At 39.7% G+C, this 13,553-nt stretch overlaps 2 protein-coding genes across 12 annotated transcripts in view; both read left to right on the top strand.

Annotated features, from left to right (window-relative positions):
• LOC136236519 (probable ATP-dependent RNA helicase DDX59) overlaps positions 1–2,274 on the top strand; it is a 3,845-nt gene extending 1,571 nt beyond the window's left edge. Inside the window, exons 5-12 of the mRNA XM_066026689.1 lie at positions 107–189; positions 238–369; positions 899–996; positions 1,041–1,107; positions 1,246–1,395; positions 1,582–1,629; positions 1,673–1,905; positions 2,054–2,274. Of these exons, the coding sequence (XP_065882761.1) occupies positions 107–189; positions 238–369; positions 899–996; positions 1,041–1,107; positions 1,246–1,395; positions 1,582–1,629; positions 1,673–1,905; positions 2,054–2,093 (851 nt within the window). The 3' untranslated portion in view covers positions 2,094–2,274. The remainder of the gene's footprint in view (positions 1–106; positions 190–237; positions 370–898; positions 997–1,040; positions 1,108–1,245; positions 1,396–1,581; positions 1,630–1,672; positions 1,906–2,053) is intronic.
• Positions 2,270–13,553, top strand: LOC136236524 (gamma-butyrobetaine dioxygenase-like). 11 transcript variants are annotated; one of them, XM_066026699.1, is made up of 10 exons: positions 6,817–7,301; positions 7,347–7,498; positions 8,688–8,746; positions 8,796–8,872; positions 10,092–10,291; positions 10,342–10,466; positions 10,574–10,714; positions 11,033–11,093; positions 11,573–11,806; positions 13,423–13,553. In XM_066026699.1, the coding sequence occupies exons 2-10, from the start codon at positions 7,496–7,498 to the stop codon at positions 13,525–13,527; spliced, it is 1,005 nt and encodes a 334-aa protein (XP_065882771.1). In that variant the 5' UTR covers positions 6,817–7,301; positions 7,347–7,495; the 3' UTR covers positions 13,528–13,553. The 11 variants fall into 11 exon arrangements, 10 of the variants coding, with proteins under 10 accessions (XP_065882773.1, XP_065882775.1, XP_065882776.1 ...); XM_066026702.1 differs by lacking the exons at positions 6,817–7,301; positions 7,347–7,498 and adding an exon at positions 3,203–3,326 and having other exon boundaries at positions 8,796–8,871; positions 10,247–10,291; XM_066026695.1 differs by lacking the exons at positions 6,817–7,301; positions 7,347–7,498 and adding an exon at positions 3,203–3,326.

Here is a 13,553-nt window from a genome sequence, read left to right as displayed (position 1 = left end):
AAAATATTTAAATGTCATGCATGATAGACATCTCTTATGAAAGCAGTCATGTTTGTCTCACCTACTGTTTGTAGCTATACCGTTACTATAATCTTATTCTACACAGCTTATTGTGTGGAGTTGTCGTCAATCTCCATACTAGCTGTGGATGAATTGGATACCATATTAGGGGCAGGGCTACAGGATCATGTGAGCTGTATCTATGTAGTCATGTATAACATATTAGTTTATTTTTAGTTACTGACACTCATCAATACACTACCACATGATAGACAGAGTATTGTGTTATATGCTAGACCATCCAGTGATATTGACAAGCTAGCTAGTAAGATTGTTAACAAGCAAATGTTGACCGTATCTCAAGAAGAAGTGAGTTGTGTTGATGTTAGGCTGTAAGGAAAATGGTACTTCTAAAAACAAATGGGATGACCTCTATGTGTATAATATTCCTCGCAGGAGCCAGGACTATTCACATACATGTGCGCGCACACACACACACAAACAAACAAAGGACATTTTCTGTGTATTCTATTAGTTTTGCTAAAGGCCCCACAAATGTCATACCATATAGCTATTCTAATGTACATTTAATAGAAACTTTTAGTGAGAAGCAATGAATTTATTGTACTGTGTACACCTGTTATGGTTCATTGTGGTGCTTGGAGTACAACTACTGCTTTTGTGGGGACACTTCACATGGGGTTGTGACTATGTCTAGATAAATTTTGTAAATATAACTTGGTCATCTAAAAGTACATGGCCAACAGTTCTATGGTTTTGCATGTATGTATACAATTATACCGATACCCTCCATTACCAGGCTTTAGTCTATTCTCATAGTTCCCTGGTGGTGATGATAAAAATGTTCTAGTTTGTTCTTATTTGGTTGGTACTCTAGCCATTACCGGTATTCACTACTCACTTGGTATACTGGGTGGAGGAAGCAGCTAAGAAGGATCGGTTGATGGGGCTGTTGGCTGATGAGACTTTCTTTAGGTATTGGGTCACCTGAAGTAACATAATGTAGTCATTATTTGTAGGTGTCCAATGGTTGTGTTTGTGGGCTCCAAGATGGGATCTGTCTTGTTGGCTGAATCTGTGCACAAGGTGTGTGTGTGTGTGTGTGTGTGTGTGTGTGTGTGTGTGTGTGTGTGTGTGTGTGTGTGTGTGTGTGTGTGTGTGTGTGTGTGTGTATTTTGTTCAGTGTATGTTCTATTAGAATATTTGACTGATCTTTCATTGTAGCAACTAGGTATTGCTGTGTTAGCCCTTCATGGCAGCATGACTCCAGAGAAGAGAGATGCTGTTGTCAATGACTTCGCTGCTGGCAAGATACAACTTCTCATCACATCCACCATGTTGACATTGCTAAGAGACAGCCTACAGTGTCAACAGGTAATGACTTATACAGTAAACCCCTCTATGACCCTGAAATGTGGAGATCCTGATAACCAGGGCCATTTGTATTAGTGTACACACATTTAGTCACCCCTGAAATTAGGACACCTCTCTATTAAGTACACTTCAACATAATGTCCAGCTTCCATGTAAGTATTGAGTTAATATCACAATATTTTGTAGCTGATAATCTTTGACATGCCTCAGTCCTTCAGCAGTTTCACTGAACTGGTAAGTTAGCATGTTTTAACGTTTACACTCAGTAAACTTGCAGGTGGAGCTTGTCATTCCTTCTGTGCATAGTCAGGTTGTCTCTTTCATTAACAAATCCAACCAGGTGCTATTTTCACACCTGGTGTCATTCTTACAACCTCTGGGGGTGCGGTTGCCACAGCAACTAGCACGTCATGTACCCAAACATCAACTGAATGGCAGTAAGAGACCACCTCATCATTATTCCAGTGGCAGCAGGAAGAGACAGATGAGGTCCATTGACCTGACTAAACAGTAAGTTTACAATTGTTGTTTAGCTACATTGAATGTAGATCAGATCTCAGGTTTTGGCATGTGCTAGCTAAGCATAGTTTAAAATAGTCTTGATGTGAAGTCCCTAGTAGCATAGCAATTACTATATGATACTACACATCTATTGCAGGGATGATTTGGTTAGCTTTATTAAGAAGAACAGAGTGTGACAAGTTTGATGACTACCTCTCTGACATTGCAGACTGGCTGACTTGGGGTGACATGTCTGAAAAGCAGACAGTCTATGTGTTGTATACTTTTTTTTGTACAAAGTCTGAGCTAAATTTATAATCCACAAAATATATAGCTAGTGTACCTTCATAGTTATAATTGATAATTACTTGGTTTCGATTGTGGGTCTAGGATATTTAAGAGCAATGGCTGAAGCAGCTGCAAGCAGCCCTAGCGCGACGGCATTGCCACAGAAGAAATATTACCGACAGAGAGCGCACTCCAACCCTTTAGCCGACCATACCTTCGTATATCCTACATCACCAGAAGAGGCAGACTGGTCCATTCACTTTCCCGCGTTCTTCTCGGGGAAATCCCCAGGATCAGAACCTCCCGAAGCAAAAAAGCCTAAACATGCACATGCAGTGGAGTTTGTAGATGTAGGGTGTGGCTACGGAGGCCTGCTGATCAAACTGTCACCAATGTTTCCTGAATCTCTAATGTTGGGATTAGAAATACGTGTCAAAGTATCAGATTATGTTAAAGATCGGATACTAGCACTGAGACAAGCTCATCCTGGGCAGTACCAAAATGTATCAGTGATCCGTACCAATGCCATGAAGCATTTACCAAACTTTTTCCAAAAGGGTCAGCTAAGTAAAATGTTTTTTCTCTACCCTGACCCACACTTTAAGAAGACCAAACACAAGTGGCGCATCATCAGTAAGTCACTGTTAGCAGAGTACGCCTATGTAATGAAGATTGGTGGACTATTGTATACTGCGACTGATGTATTAGATCTTCATCAGTGGATGTTGGATGTGTTCACAGATCATCCACTGTTTGAACAGTTACCAGACAGTGCAACAGCAACTGATCCCATCTTTGGTCTACTTGATGATACCACTGAAGAAGGGCAGAAAGTGGCAAGGAATTCAGGACAGTGTTACAAAGCTTGCTACAGGAGAGTCATCGATCCTGTACTTAATAAGCAACAAAATTTGTCTAGTGAAGAACCAAATACAGCAAAATTACAAACCTCCTTTTCACAAAATTAGTTAATTTGAATTGTGAAAATTTCTTCCGCGAAAACATGCTATACTTAGACGGATTTGTAAAAATCCGTATTCTTAGGGACACGTGCGTGCATTTCAGGGGTGTGTTAATAGCAATGGCGGATAGGAAGCGATCCGGTGGATACGGCGACGAGTATGACTCGAAGCGACCAAGAAGTTAGTGAAAATTTATATAATATCAATTTACTGAAATGTATTTTTAATAAGTGCATGCACATGATGCTTTCCATTACCATGGCTACAATTCGGTGGTTAGGAAGGAGCATGGATAAATGGGCTGCACACATGCTATACTAGTCGAGCTAACCTATGCCAATATGGCCTCGTGTTGATTTCTAATTAATGCTCATTACAGTAGAAGTAGTACTAAACGCCTACATGAACAATTATTCTTACCATCTGGGTGTTCATTAAGCATTCTTTGGTTGCTATTGGGTGGTTTACTTGCACTTCCCCTTGGACTTTGCTGTTTTTACTATTGCTGGTACTTGTGCAGTTTTAAAAGTTGAAATGTTAATTACCATTGGCTAGTCCATTCCACTGTTTTAATGTACAGTTAATATTACAGTGTATCATGTATGTCTTCTATTGCTCGCTCATTCTAGGTGGTAGGGAGGCATATTCAAAGTTGCTTGTGCCTAATGCAGCAGCTGGGGCATTGATTGGTAACAGTGGTTCAACAATTCGTGAACTTATGCAGCGGTTCCAGGCAGAAATTAGGTTATCCCGCCATGGTGATTATTTTCCAGGGACCAGCGAGCGAGTCTGTGTTGTATCTGGGGATGTCGACAATGTATGTAATGTCACAGAATTTGTCTTCCATGCTACAAAGAAAGAAGCTGAAAACAATAGGTCCTCAGGCATTGACGAGAAGCGCTCTAGCCAGTTGCAGATGGTAGTGTCCCACATTGCTGCAGGAATGATTGTAGGAAAGGGAGGGGAGAAAGTTAAACAGATTTCTGAGGATTCTGGGGCACGAATAAGGATAACAAAGCAAGGGGAGTGCCATCCAAGTGTTTCAGAGCGTATCGTGTATGTTGAAGGAACCCCAGGCCAGATCTTGAGTGCAGCTAGTCTTATTATAAGAAAAATGCGAGATGACCCTAGGGCTAAAGAATGGGAAGACATTACAAGTTATCGTTCTTATTTGGATCGTGACAGAGATGGTGGTTCTTTCAAGTCACCATCATCAAGATCAGAATATGGCAGACAGATGCATGGTCAATATTCACCAGATAATCGAGGTTCATCATCTTATGGTGGCCGTGACTCTCGCTACAATGACCGACACGATGACATGCAGAGGTCTATCTATTCCACACGCAGTGATGCTCTCCTTAAAGAACTGGAGTATGTTGCCACCCGTCCTTTATTGAATGACCTGGATTCACTCCGACCTAGTTCTAGCTCTGGCCATTCCACCAATATGTCCGTCCCAGGTGCAACCCTTTGTACACTTGAGGTTGCCGTCCCAGAGAGCAATATGCCTGGTTTCATGGGCCGAGGCAGATACAGTATAGTGGATATTGAGGAACTAACAGGTGCCAGACTAGATGCCTCCAACCAGAGCATCCCTGGGACCATGAACTACAAGATCTTAATCTATGGCAGCATTTCCACAGCCCAGGCTGCACATGCCATGGTTATGCAAAGGATTGAGCGTGACCAGGAACGTCGTGGAGGTTACTAAGGTAATAAAACACTCCCATTTAACTGTGCAGATGGTGTTATGTGTGCTCTTTGTTTCATCTAGTCTCTTCATCATACCTGAAGTTATTGCTGCATACCCACCCTTGGCTAACTGTAGAGTAGTTGCTGAACAATTCTTAGGGATATTTTAAAATTTAGTCTCTTTATAATATTTGAGTGCACTAGTTGTGTTAATATGGTACTAGTTCTTATTCCAAACAGCAACAAATAGACAAGTATATGTTAGCATCGTGTGAGTGCTTGGTGGCTTTGCCAACCAGACCAGCTCACTCGGAAGAGCATAAACTTGAAAATTGTTAGCAAGGGTACACAGCAAGGGATATATTTGTTACTCAAGTTGGTGCCTAGAGGTTAGTTAGAGAGCATCAGTTTTGTATTGCTGAGCCATTTTTTATTTGTTCAGATTTATATCTAATGCATTCAAGATTTTGTCCCAGTGCAGAAAGAAATACTTGCTTACAGGAGAAAGAAACTGTCACAAAGCACTTATTGGCTACACCATACAATTGCATGCTGATCTGGTATGACTATATGTTCTATTGGCTTGTGATTTCCAAACAGCACTTACCATTACATAGGTAATAGAACTATGCCATTTCACTAAAGACATGTGAGTACTTGTGGTGTTGTAGCATTGCTAACTGACAGACTAGAATTTGCTGATGTCTGGTAACGTAATGGTGTTGGTTAAGAGCATCAAATGATATTCCCTTTATCTCTCCTGTACCATTGTAGTCCAGAGGAGGTACAATATTACACCACAGTCGGTTTAAAGTTCATAAATCCAGGCAAAATTTATTTACAGTTGTATCTGCATGGCATTGCAAGACTGCTTCATAATTTTCATTATTCACTATTTTATCATGTGATATCTTGAAATACATTTCCACAATAATAGGGCTAGTGTATAGCTTATATAGAGAAATACAAGTGGTGGTTATGCTCCAATGATTCTCACTATGTAAGATGTCAAGATACAGCTATCAACTACTCTAATAGAACAGTCAGGCACAGGTTCCATGCACTCCGAGACATCAACTATTGCATTAAATAGTCTTAATGCATATGTGAGACAATACTATAGTATGTACAAGTTGAGTTGAATCCTGAAAAACAGCTAAAAATTAAAAGTGGATTTTTTCTCAACAGAGTTAACATTTCAGCCAACCGGATGATTAGTGATAACAGCCGAGTTGTCAACAACAGACATGTATGGTTTGGTTCCATTACAAGTTCAGGAAAGGGTTGTAATGAACACTGTACTTATATGGCTTTCCCATAGAAGATGTATTGCAAAAATTTTGATTGGCCGTAAATATTATGTCTGACATTTGAACAAAAAGATTTTGAATTTTTTTTTGTGGGTCAAGCAGTACTACAAATGAGCCAAATTTCAAGATCATGTGTAATTGCATCCATGAGTTATTAAATGTTTTTGAGGATTCAGCTCAATGCATACATACTATATGTGAGTAAATAAATGCTGTAACTGATGATTTACTCCACCTGTACATGTATATCGCACAGGCAATCTGAGATATGAGTGCTCAATACTTGACTTCTGCATAATTTACATGCGTTCTAGTAGCAGTGATGCATTATACTGTATTGTTATATAATTTGGCAGTGGTTATATCATTTTTGCAAAAACTTAGTGGGTAAATATAGCTGAAATGTACCTCAGCAATGACTTCTGAAGTTCGTAGTAAAAATGACCACCTGTCCTAATGGATTTTGCTAAGCTGTGAAGCAACTTTTCCTGTCCTTGTGGTTTAGCAGCAAGGCTCAGTTATTAGATTTTGTAGATATTGGGTTTAATCATAAATAATAGACACACCATACCTATGGTTAACTTTGTAGTTGGACGGGCAACTTAGATCTGAGGGTTGGAACACACCAGCTGGTTTTGCTGAAGAAAATTTGTGCACTATTGTGTTGTTGAAATAATGAGTGGCCAGTTGACTCTGACCATAGATTCTATGCTGTGACAATGCCTTCATGGCATTAATTTTGTGGGAGGCGTGTATATTACCACACATGACAGTCTCGTGCCCTGCAACTACATGGAGGCGCGCTTACGCACTTCTACGTAATGTATGACAAAACTACAATATTTCTGAGCGAATATTTCAACTATGCTATTATGGAGCGTCGGGAAATTAGCACTCACTGGAGGGTTGAGGAACGCTGCACGGTGTTCTTGGTTGAGTCAAATTCGTCACGTCTCCGTGGTCCCGCAGGTGAGCAGCGAAGGAGTTCACATCAAGTGGGATAATGACGAAGAATGGACTACACATTATCACAATGTTTGACTACGACACAATTGCCACTGTCCTCACTGCCTGGCTAACTGTAATAATCAGAAAACCATCCAACCAGCTCAGTTGGTGAATACACGTGTCACTAAGGCGACTATTGAAGGTTAGTAGGTACAACAGTTAGGGATTGAATTACTCCTACGAGTAGGTGATGTTGTGAAGTTAACGTGGCAACAGCAGGTTTGTGATGATGGAGTACACGAAGGATATATCCCTCTACAATGGTTAAAACATCATGATTATTCTGATCACCAGTTGGATAAGAGAAGGAAACAGTCACAGCCTACGTCGGCTGCCATGGTATGGCACTGTTCAATCCTGTCTACTACCCCAGGTTGGGCTCAAGGAGACAGCAAATTCCTAACCGCTGGGACCACTATGGGCCTTATACACAGTTACGAAAAGTAACATCATAATTGACAATTGTGGTGGGGACTTTGTCACACAGTCAACAGATTTCAGATAAGAGGTAGTACACATATTGTGGCAATGCAAATTGAATAAATTATTAAATGATATTATTCTCATTTGTGCTGGAAATAAGTATGCCTCACCTGTGTTTGTTTGAATACCATGGCTGTGAGGGATTTTGCTGATATATACACCTGAACCCCGAGGGGTAAGGGTGTATATATTAGCAAATCATCTAAACTTAACTACACCGAGCCTTGCCTAGTGTAAACTAAAACCCGATAAATCGCTCCATGTTGCTCAATGAAACGAGTCAAAGTGTTTCGTATCTTTGAACTGGTTGAGCATCAAAGCCACGAGCAAACCACATTCCCATGATATTGCCTGGGTAATATCTAGATATTGCCTGGGTAATATCTGGATATTGCCTGGGTAATATCTAGATATTGCCTGGTGAATATACAAGTTAAACCCTGAGTAGCGCTTTTGAACGCCCACGCTAAAGTGGTATATATAAAGGTTATGGTGAACCACCACCTCTCCTAATGCCTCTTTACAAAGCATCCCCACTATTGCCGCCATTTATATTTTGTGATGTAATTGCGGATAAGCTCATTTGTTGGTTTTTGTTTTTCATCAGGACCTACATGTGCAGCCAATATATAAAATTCAATTTGTTGTGTTCATTTCTTGCATGTTGCTTTCAAGCATCTGGGCCCTATGCTGGCATTGATCCCTATAACTTTAAAATTGAGCATTGTAATAATATTAGTGACCGGGCCTCCAAAAATAGGGCATGTGGGTACAAACTACAATCCGCCAAGTTTGAAAAAGTATGCAAATTTTATGTCCTATTTTTGCAGGCCCAGTCATGTAGACTGTCAATATCCATATTGGTAGTCATACTATGATTTACAGAAATCAAGTAGTGGCCTGACACAATGAACAATGTACACCCTAATTGGGGGGCTGCCTTGAGGATGATCCAATCCGCTGCCTATATTTTAACTTGGGCTTGGTGGGGTGTAATAGTAATAGGAAAAGGTCACTTGTGATGTATCCAACAATTCCACACCAGGGTCATCTTCCTGAGGTTGATTATGGCGAAGTGATGGATTATGGTGAAGTGTTGTGGAGGTCTGGTGAGCAGGTGGATATTAGACTGGAGTAGTTGTTACCATATTAGGTGGTTGTGGAACTTGAATGAGTATGGAATGTGTCTCGTCAATAATGTCCCAACTCTACCTGGGAGTGTTATAAAGGTGTGTGTGTGTGTGTGTGTGTGTGTGTGTGTGTGTGTGTGTGTGTGTGTGTGTGTGTGTGTGTGTGTGTGTGTGTGTGTGTGTGTGTGTGTGTGTGTGTGTGTGTGTGTGTGTGTGTGTGTGTGTACGTGCATGTGGTGAATGTTGGATCACAGCATGAGGCATGCTACAACCTGTGTATACAATGGTCCATACCATCAAGAGTATATAACAGCAACCAAGAGTATTGAACAGCATAGTGCGCTGTGATTAATGATTGTGTACAATATCTCACAGGTATTTCAGTACTATATAGCCGGAATTTTTTTAGGGATGAAACTTTTGCAAAATTTGTAAGTAATGTTAGCTTCATGAAAATGTGAAATGTTTCAGGTTTATACACATAGCTTTTACCTTACCAAATCTGTTTTCTAGACTTTCGTGAATTAAAAAATGTGAAAATTGTATTTTACACAGTTTCGCAAAAGTTTCATCCCTCAACAATTTCCTGCTACTTGTTATTTGTTTGTATGTGTTGCCATTGGGTTGCTCTGTTTAGTCCAATTTGGCCACTACACCAAGTGAAAACATTATAGTGAAATGGCTTATGTTAGCATTTTGGCACTGCCAAGCAGATCCCGAAGGTGTGGTAGCACGGCTAAGCATGCTCGTTTGTGTCACTACTTTCAAGAGTGAGCTGTGGCTATTTTGGGTCCTGACTACACTTTACTTGTGCAACACCTGTTGAATACTTGGTTGAATGACACAGTAACTAGTGAACAAAGACTCGTTGCCACACACACATTTCAAATTACCTTTTCTCGTAAATGAAATAACTGTGTTACACTACGCCATCATTAATCACGGGATAATACGCTGTTTGATACTCTTGGTTACTATTACTGTTGATACCAGCAGTACCAAAGTGGTCAACATACTCATGCCAAAATTCTACGGGATACTCTTGAGAATACTTGCACTTGCTCATGTCACAGAAATAAGAACCAAATGGTTATGCATACCAAAAGCCAACAAGGAAAACAAGACTTCATGTGAGCACACTTAACCATCATGGACCTGAAGGGAGGCCAAGATGCAGGTGGTCTGAAATACGTACACTCCATTTACAATAAGATATTTGATTGTCATTATTGAACTTAGGTGATGTACTGCAATGACTATCTATTAGAATAATCGACTGCACATTACTGGTAAAAAAATTATTTATTTTTTTACTTAAGCTGGAGAGGACTGTAAGAGGGATGCCTTTGTGCCACCTTTAATTATAACAAAGCTAGCAGTGTCTTGGTACATGCTTTGTATGGCTTCAGGGAAGCTCAGGCCAGACCATAGTGTGTGCATATACAGTTTCTCACAACATGGTCACGTTTCACAGGTTTGCAAGAGGATTGGTCGCATTCAAGAGACTTTGTATGGCAAGGTAATTATTCTGATCATGCTGTACTTGTCATGTGACATCATGCGATCCAGGTGTTTGAATTGTTAGTCAAAGACAACCCAGCTACTATAGCTAACACTGGAGAAGGTTTACCTCTCCACATGGACCTCTTGTATTATAAGTCACCTCCTGGATTATCCCTACTCCATTGTCTGAGGTTTGTAGTAGACTGATTTTTAGGATTTAAAATGTTCATTATACAATTGTGTTAGTTACCAAGGTTACCAGGTGTATTATATATACAGCAAGTGTGCTCGTTAATAGGTATGATGACAGTGTTATTGGTGGAGAGTCACTACTACTAGACTGCTATCCTATATTGGAAGACTTGAAAAACAACTATCCTGAACAATTTCACACCCTCACCAGAGTACCAGCCACATTTCAGAGTATACACCACACAGGGTCAGTTACTTATAGGGCTGGGCAAGTAACTCAAAGTGTTATTGTAACTGTGCGCATGTGTTGGCTATGATATGCTTTTATAATGATATTGATATTACTTAGTAGAACTGTTTTAGAGTATTACTCTAGTATCAATTGAATCATGTGATGCCATTGAGCAAGGGGGTTAATAGAGCAGACGAACACTCTAATGTAACAGTCAATTATTTTAAGCACTCAATTCAGTCATGTATAATATGGTATAATTAGTACACATGATATATACTAGTACCGCCCAGCTGTAGATCAACACCTAATTAACATTATTTCACTGTACAGAGTACCACCTACACACTTTATTCGTCGAGTACCACATGTAGTCCTGGGACATCACGAAGAAGTGAGTTGCTGAGGTGTGCGTGCGTGCGTGCGTGTGTGTGTGTGTGTGTGTGTGTGTGTGTGTGTGTGTGTGTGTGTGTGTGTGTGTGTGTGTGTGTACACAAGCCATAGCCAAGCTTGGAGTCAAGTATATTACTTAATATTTGTTAGGGATGGTTTTTTTTTATCTTATGCTGTCATGCTGCGTGGAAAATTTAGTTGTAAAAACTCTATTTCTTTATCATTTAGTAAAATGTTACGATGTTTGCTCTATTAGAGTGATTGACTGTTTTATTAGAATACATAGTGCTATAAAAAATATTTTCCTTTCCAATAACACCAGCGTAAATGTTATCTGAGCACTAGGTGGTCCCCAAGTTCCACTGTTGTAAGTAAAAGCTAGTATTGCCCAGCCCTAGTTACTAGGCACTAGGTGGTCCCCAAGTTCCTAGTAAAAACTAGTATTACTGTCATGTCTACCAGTGTATGTGATTGTTGTAGATTGTAGCGGTCAATTGGTGCCCGATAGCTGAAGGAGCTCTACAAGTGTCACCAGTAGATGTTGAGCCTTATTATCAAGCATACTTGTTGCTAGCCAAACTGTTCAATACATCAGAGAGGTTGCTTAAATTCCGTTTGCTCCCTGGACAACTGATAAGCTTCAACAATCGAAGAATTCTACATGGGAGGAATAGTTTTCATTCTAAAGAACGTGGAGGAGTGAGACATTTTGAGGTTACTAACATATTAAAGGCCAAGCATACTTGATTGCTTCTCATCCATGCCCAAATCACTTTTTCACTCCACTTCCTCTAATTTCATTGTTGTCATACAATACGATAGAACTGTACAGTAGGGACCACAAAGGAGCAGGCGTGGCCCACGAAATAACATCACCCAAAAACCAGCCTCAATTTTCCCTGATGACGATGCGGCAGTATTGGTTAGGTAAAACTAAGCCCAAACAAGCTTTCAGATTGACCTGAAACACTTTCAACAAGTTACTACGGAATTTTTTTTTTTTTTAATTATTCAACGGAATTTTCTAGTGATGACTAAGTAACTGATTGATGCCTTCAGACAAGCGTAACTCAATAACGGCTAACACTAAGGGCTTGATTTTTTCACCGTTCGACATTGCTTCGGCCCGAGAGGTACCTTTTGGCATACTGCAGTACGTACAATGCATTCTTCATGGACTTACCAGTGTCCTCCTTTGTGTCCCATTCATCTTTGCCAACAGCGAAAAGTGTCGATTTGGTGGTAGCATGTGATGGAACAGACGAGGTAACGGAAATCGTCCATATTTTTCATAGTTTTCAGAGGTGCTTTTTGAACAGTTCTTGATTCGAAATGGATTTAACATAGCCAAAAACGAAGCGTAGTGGATACTTCACTTTTCAGGTGATAATTGATCTATCTGGGGCGCGTGGCACCATTTCTTTCGGTATGCAGGGATTGCAGAGGTGCTTCTTTTCGAACAGTTGTTGATTCGAAATGTTGTGTAACTGGTTTAACATAGCTGACAACAAAGCATAATAGATAGTTCACTTTGCAGACGATAATTGATATAGCTGGAGCCTGTGCCATTTCAGATGCGGTATACGTGGGTTCACCAGTCATAGTAATTATTTACAAAAAGTTAACAAACAAGTACACAAAAAAAATGGAGTTTTCAACTAGAGTAGGGACCATAGCACATTGATAAAAAAAGTATACTGAAACAAGTTGGAATAGTCAGTCACAGTAAACAACAAGAAGTGTTATATCCCTACTGTGCATTTCCGTTGTGGTATCTTGAGCACAGTAGGGATATAACACTTCTTATTGTTTTACTGTGATTGACTACTCCAGCTTGTTTCAGTATACTTTTTTATCTATGTGCTATGGTCCCTACTCTAGTTGAAAACTCTAAAAAAATTTGTGTACTTGTTGTTATTAACAACATGTACGCAATGACATAATATATTTTTTGATGTGGGAAATTAATGACCATTGTGCTGCACAGAAAACATCTCTGCTGCTCAACAAAGTCAGTGAAACCTAAGCTTAACTTTAAGACTAACTATTATAATAACAAATGGCCTGTGAGCAGGTGCAAATGATATTTTGCCTTTTGGGATGAGAGCAAGTTTGTGAGTTTGTGTGATCTATATATAATACCATAGATAACGTACTATATTATCTATGCTTATACATAGTATGTTGTATATGTAAGAAAAGTTTTGTAGCTAGGCAGTTACTATAGCTAATCATTTGCAATATTGGCTGATGTGTTTGGAAGAAGTAAATTTGTAAAAACTTTTCCATCTTGGTGTCAAGATTTATTATTACTATCTGTATTGTTACAGGGTTTGTTCATTAATGTTGATGAGTCCAACAGTCAATTTCATCTCTTGAATAACAAGTTTGGAAGTGAACCTCCCAAATATGTATTTAATCATTCAGTGTTTTAAATGAATAATATTTGTGTTGCAACACG

The sequence above is a fragment of the Dysidea avara genome, chromosome 10 (genome assembly GCF_963678975.1).
Source record: "Dysidea avara chromosome 10, odDysAvar1.4, whole genome shotgun sequence".
Classification (NCBI taxonomy): Eukaryota; Metazoa; Porifera; class Demospongiae; order Dictyoceratida; family Dysideidae; genus Dysidea; species Dysidea avara.
This window is presented reverse-complemented; position numbering and strand designations above follow the sequence as displayed.

Coding starts and splice junctions, on each gene's coding strand:
- LOC136236524 (XM_066026694.1), top strand. CDS start 3,266: ATGGCGGATAGGAAGCGATCCGGTGGATACGGCGACGAGTATGACTCG. Junction 3,327..3,775: donor TGACTCGAAGCGACCAAGAA/GTTAGTGAAAAT, acceptor CGCTCATTCTAG/GTGGTAGGGAGGCATATTCA.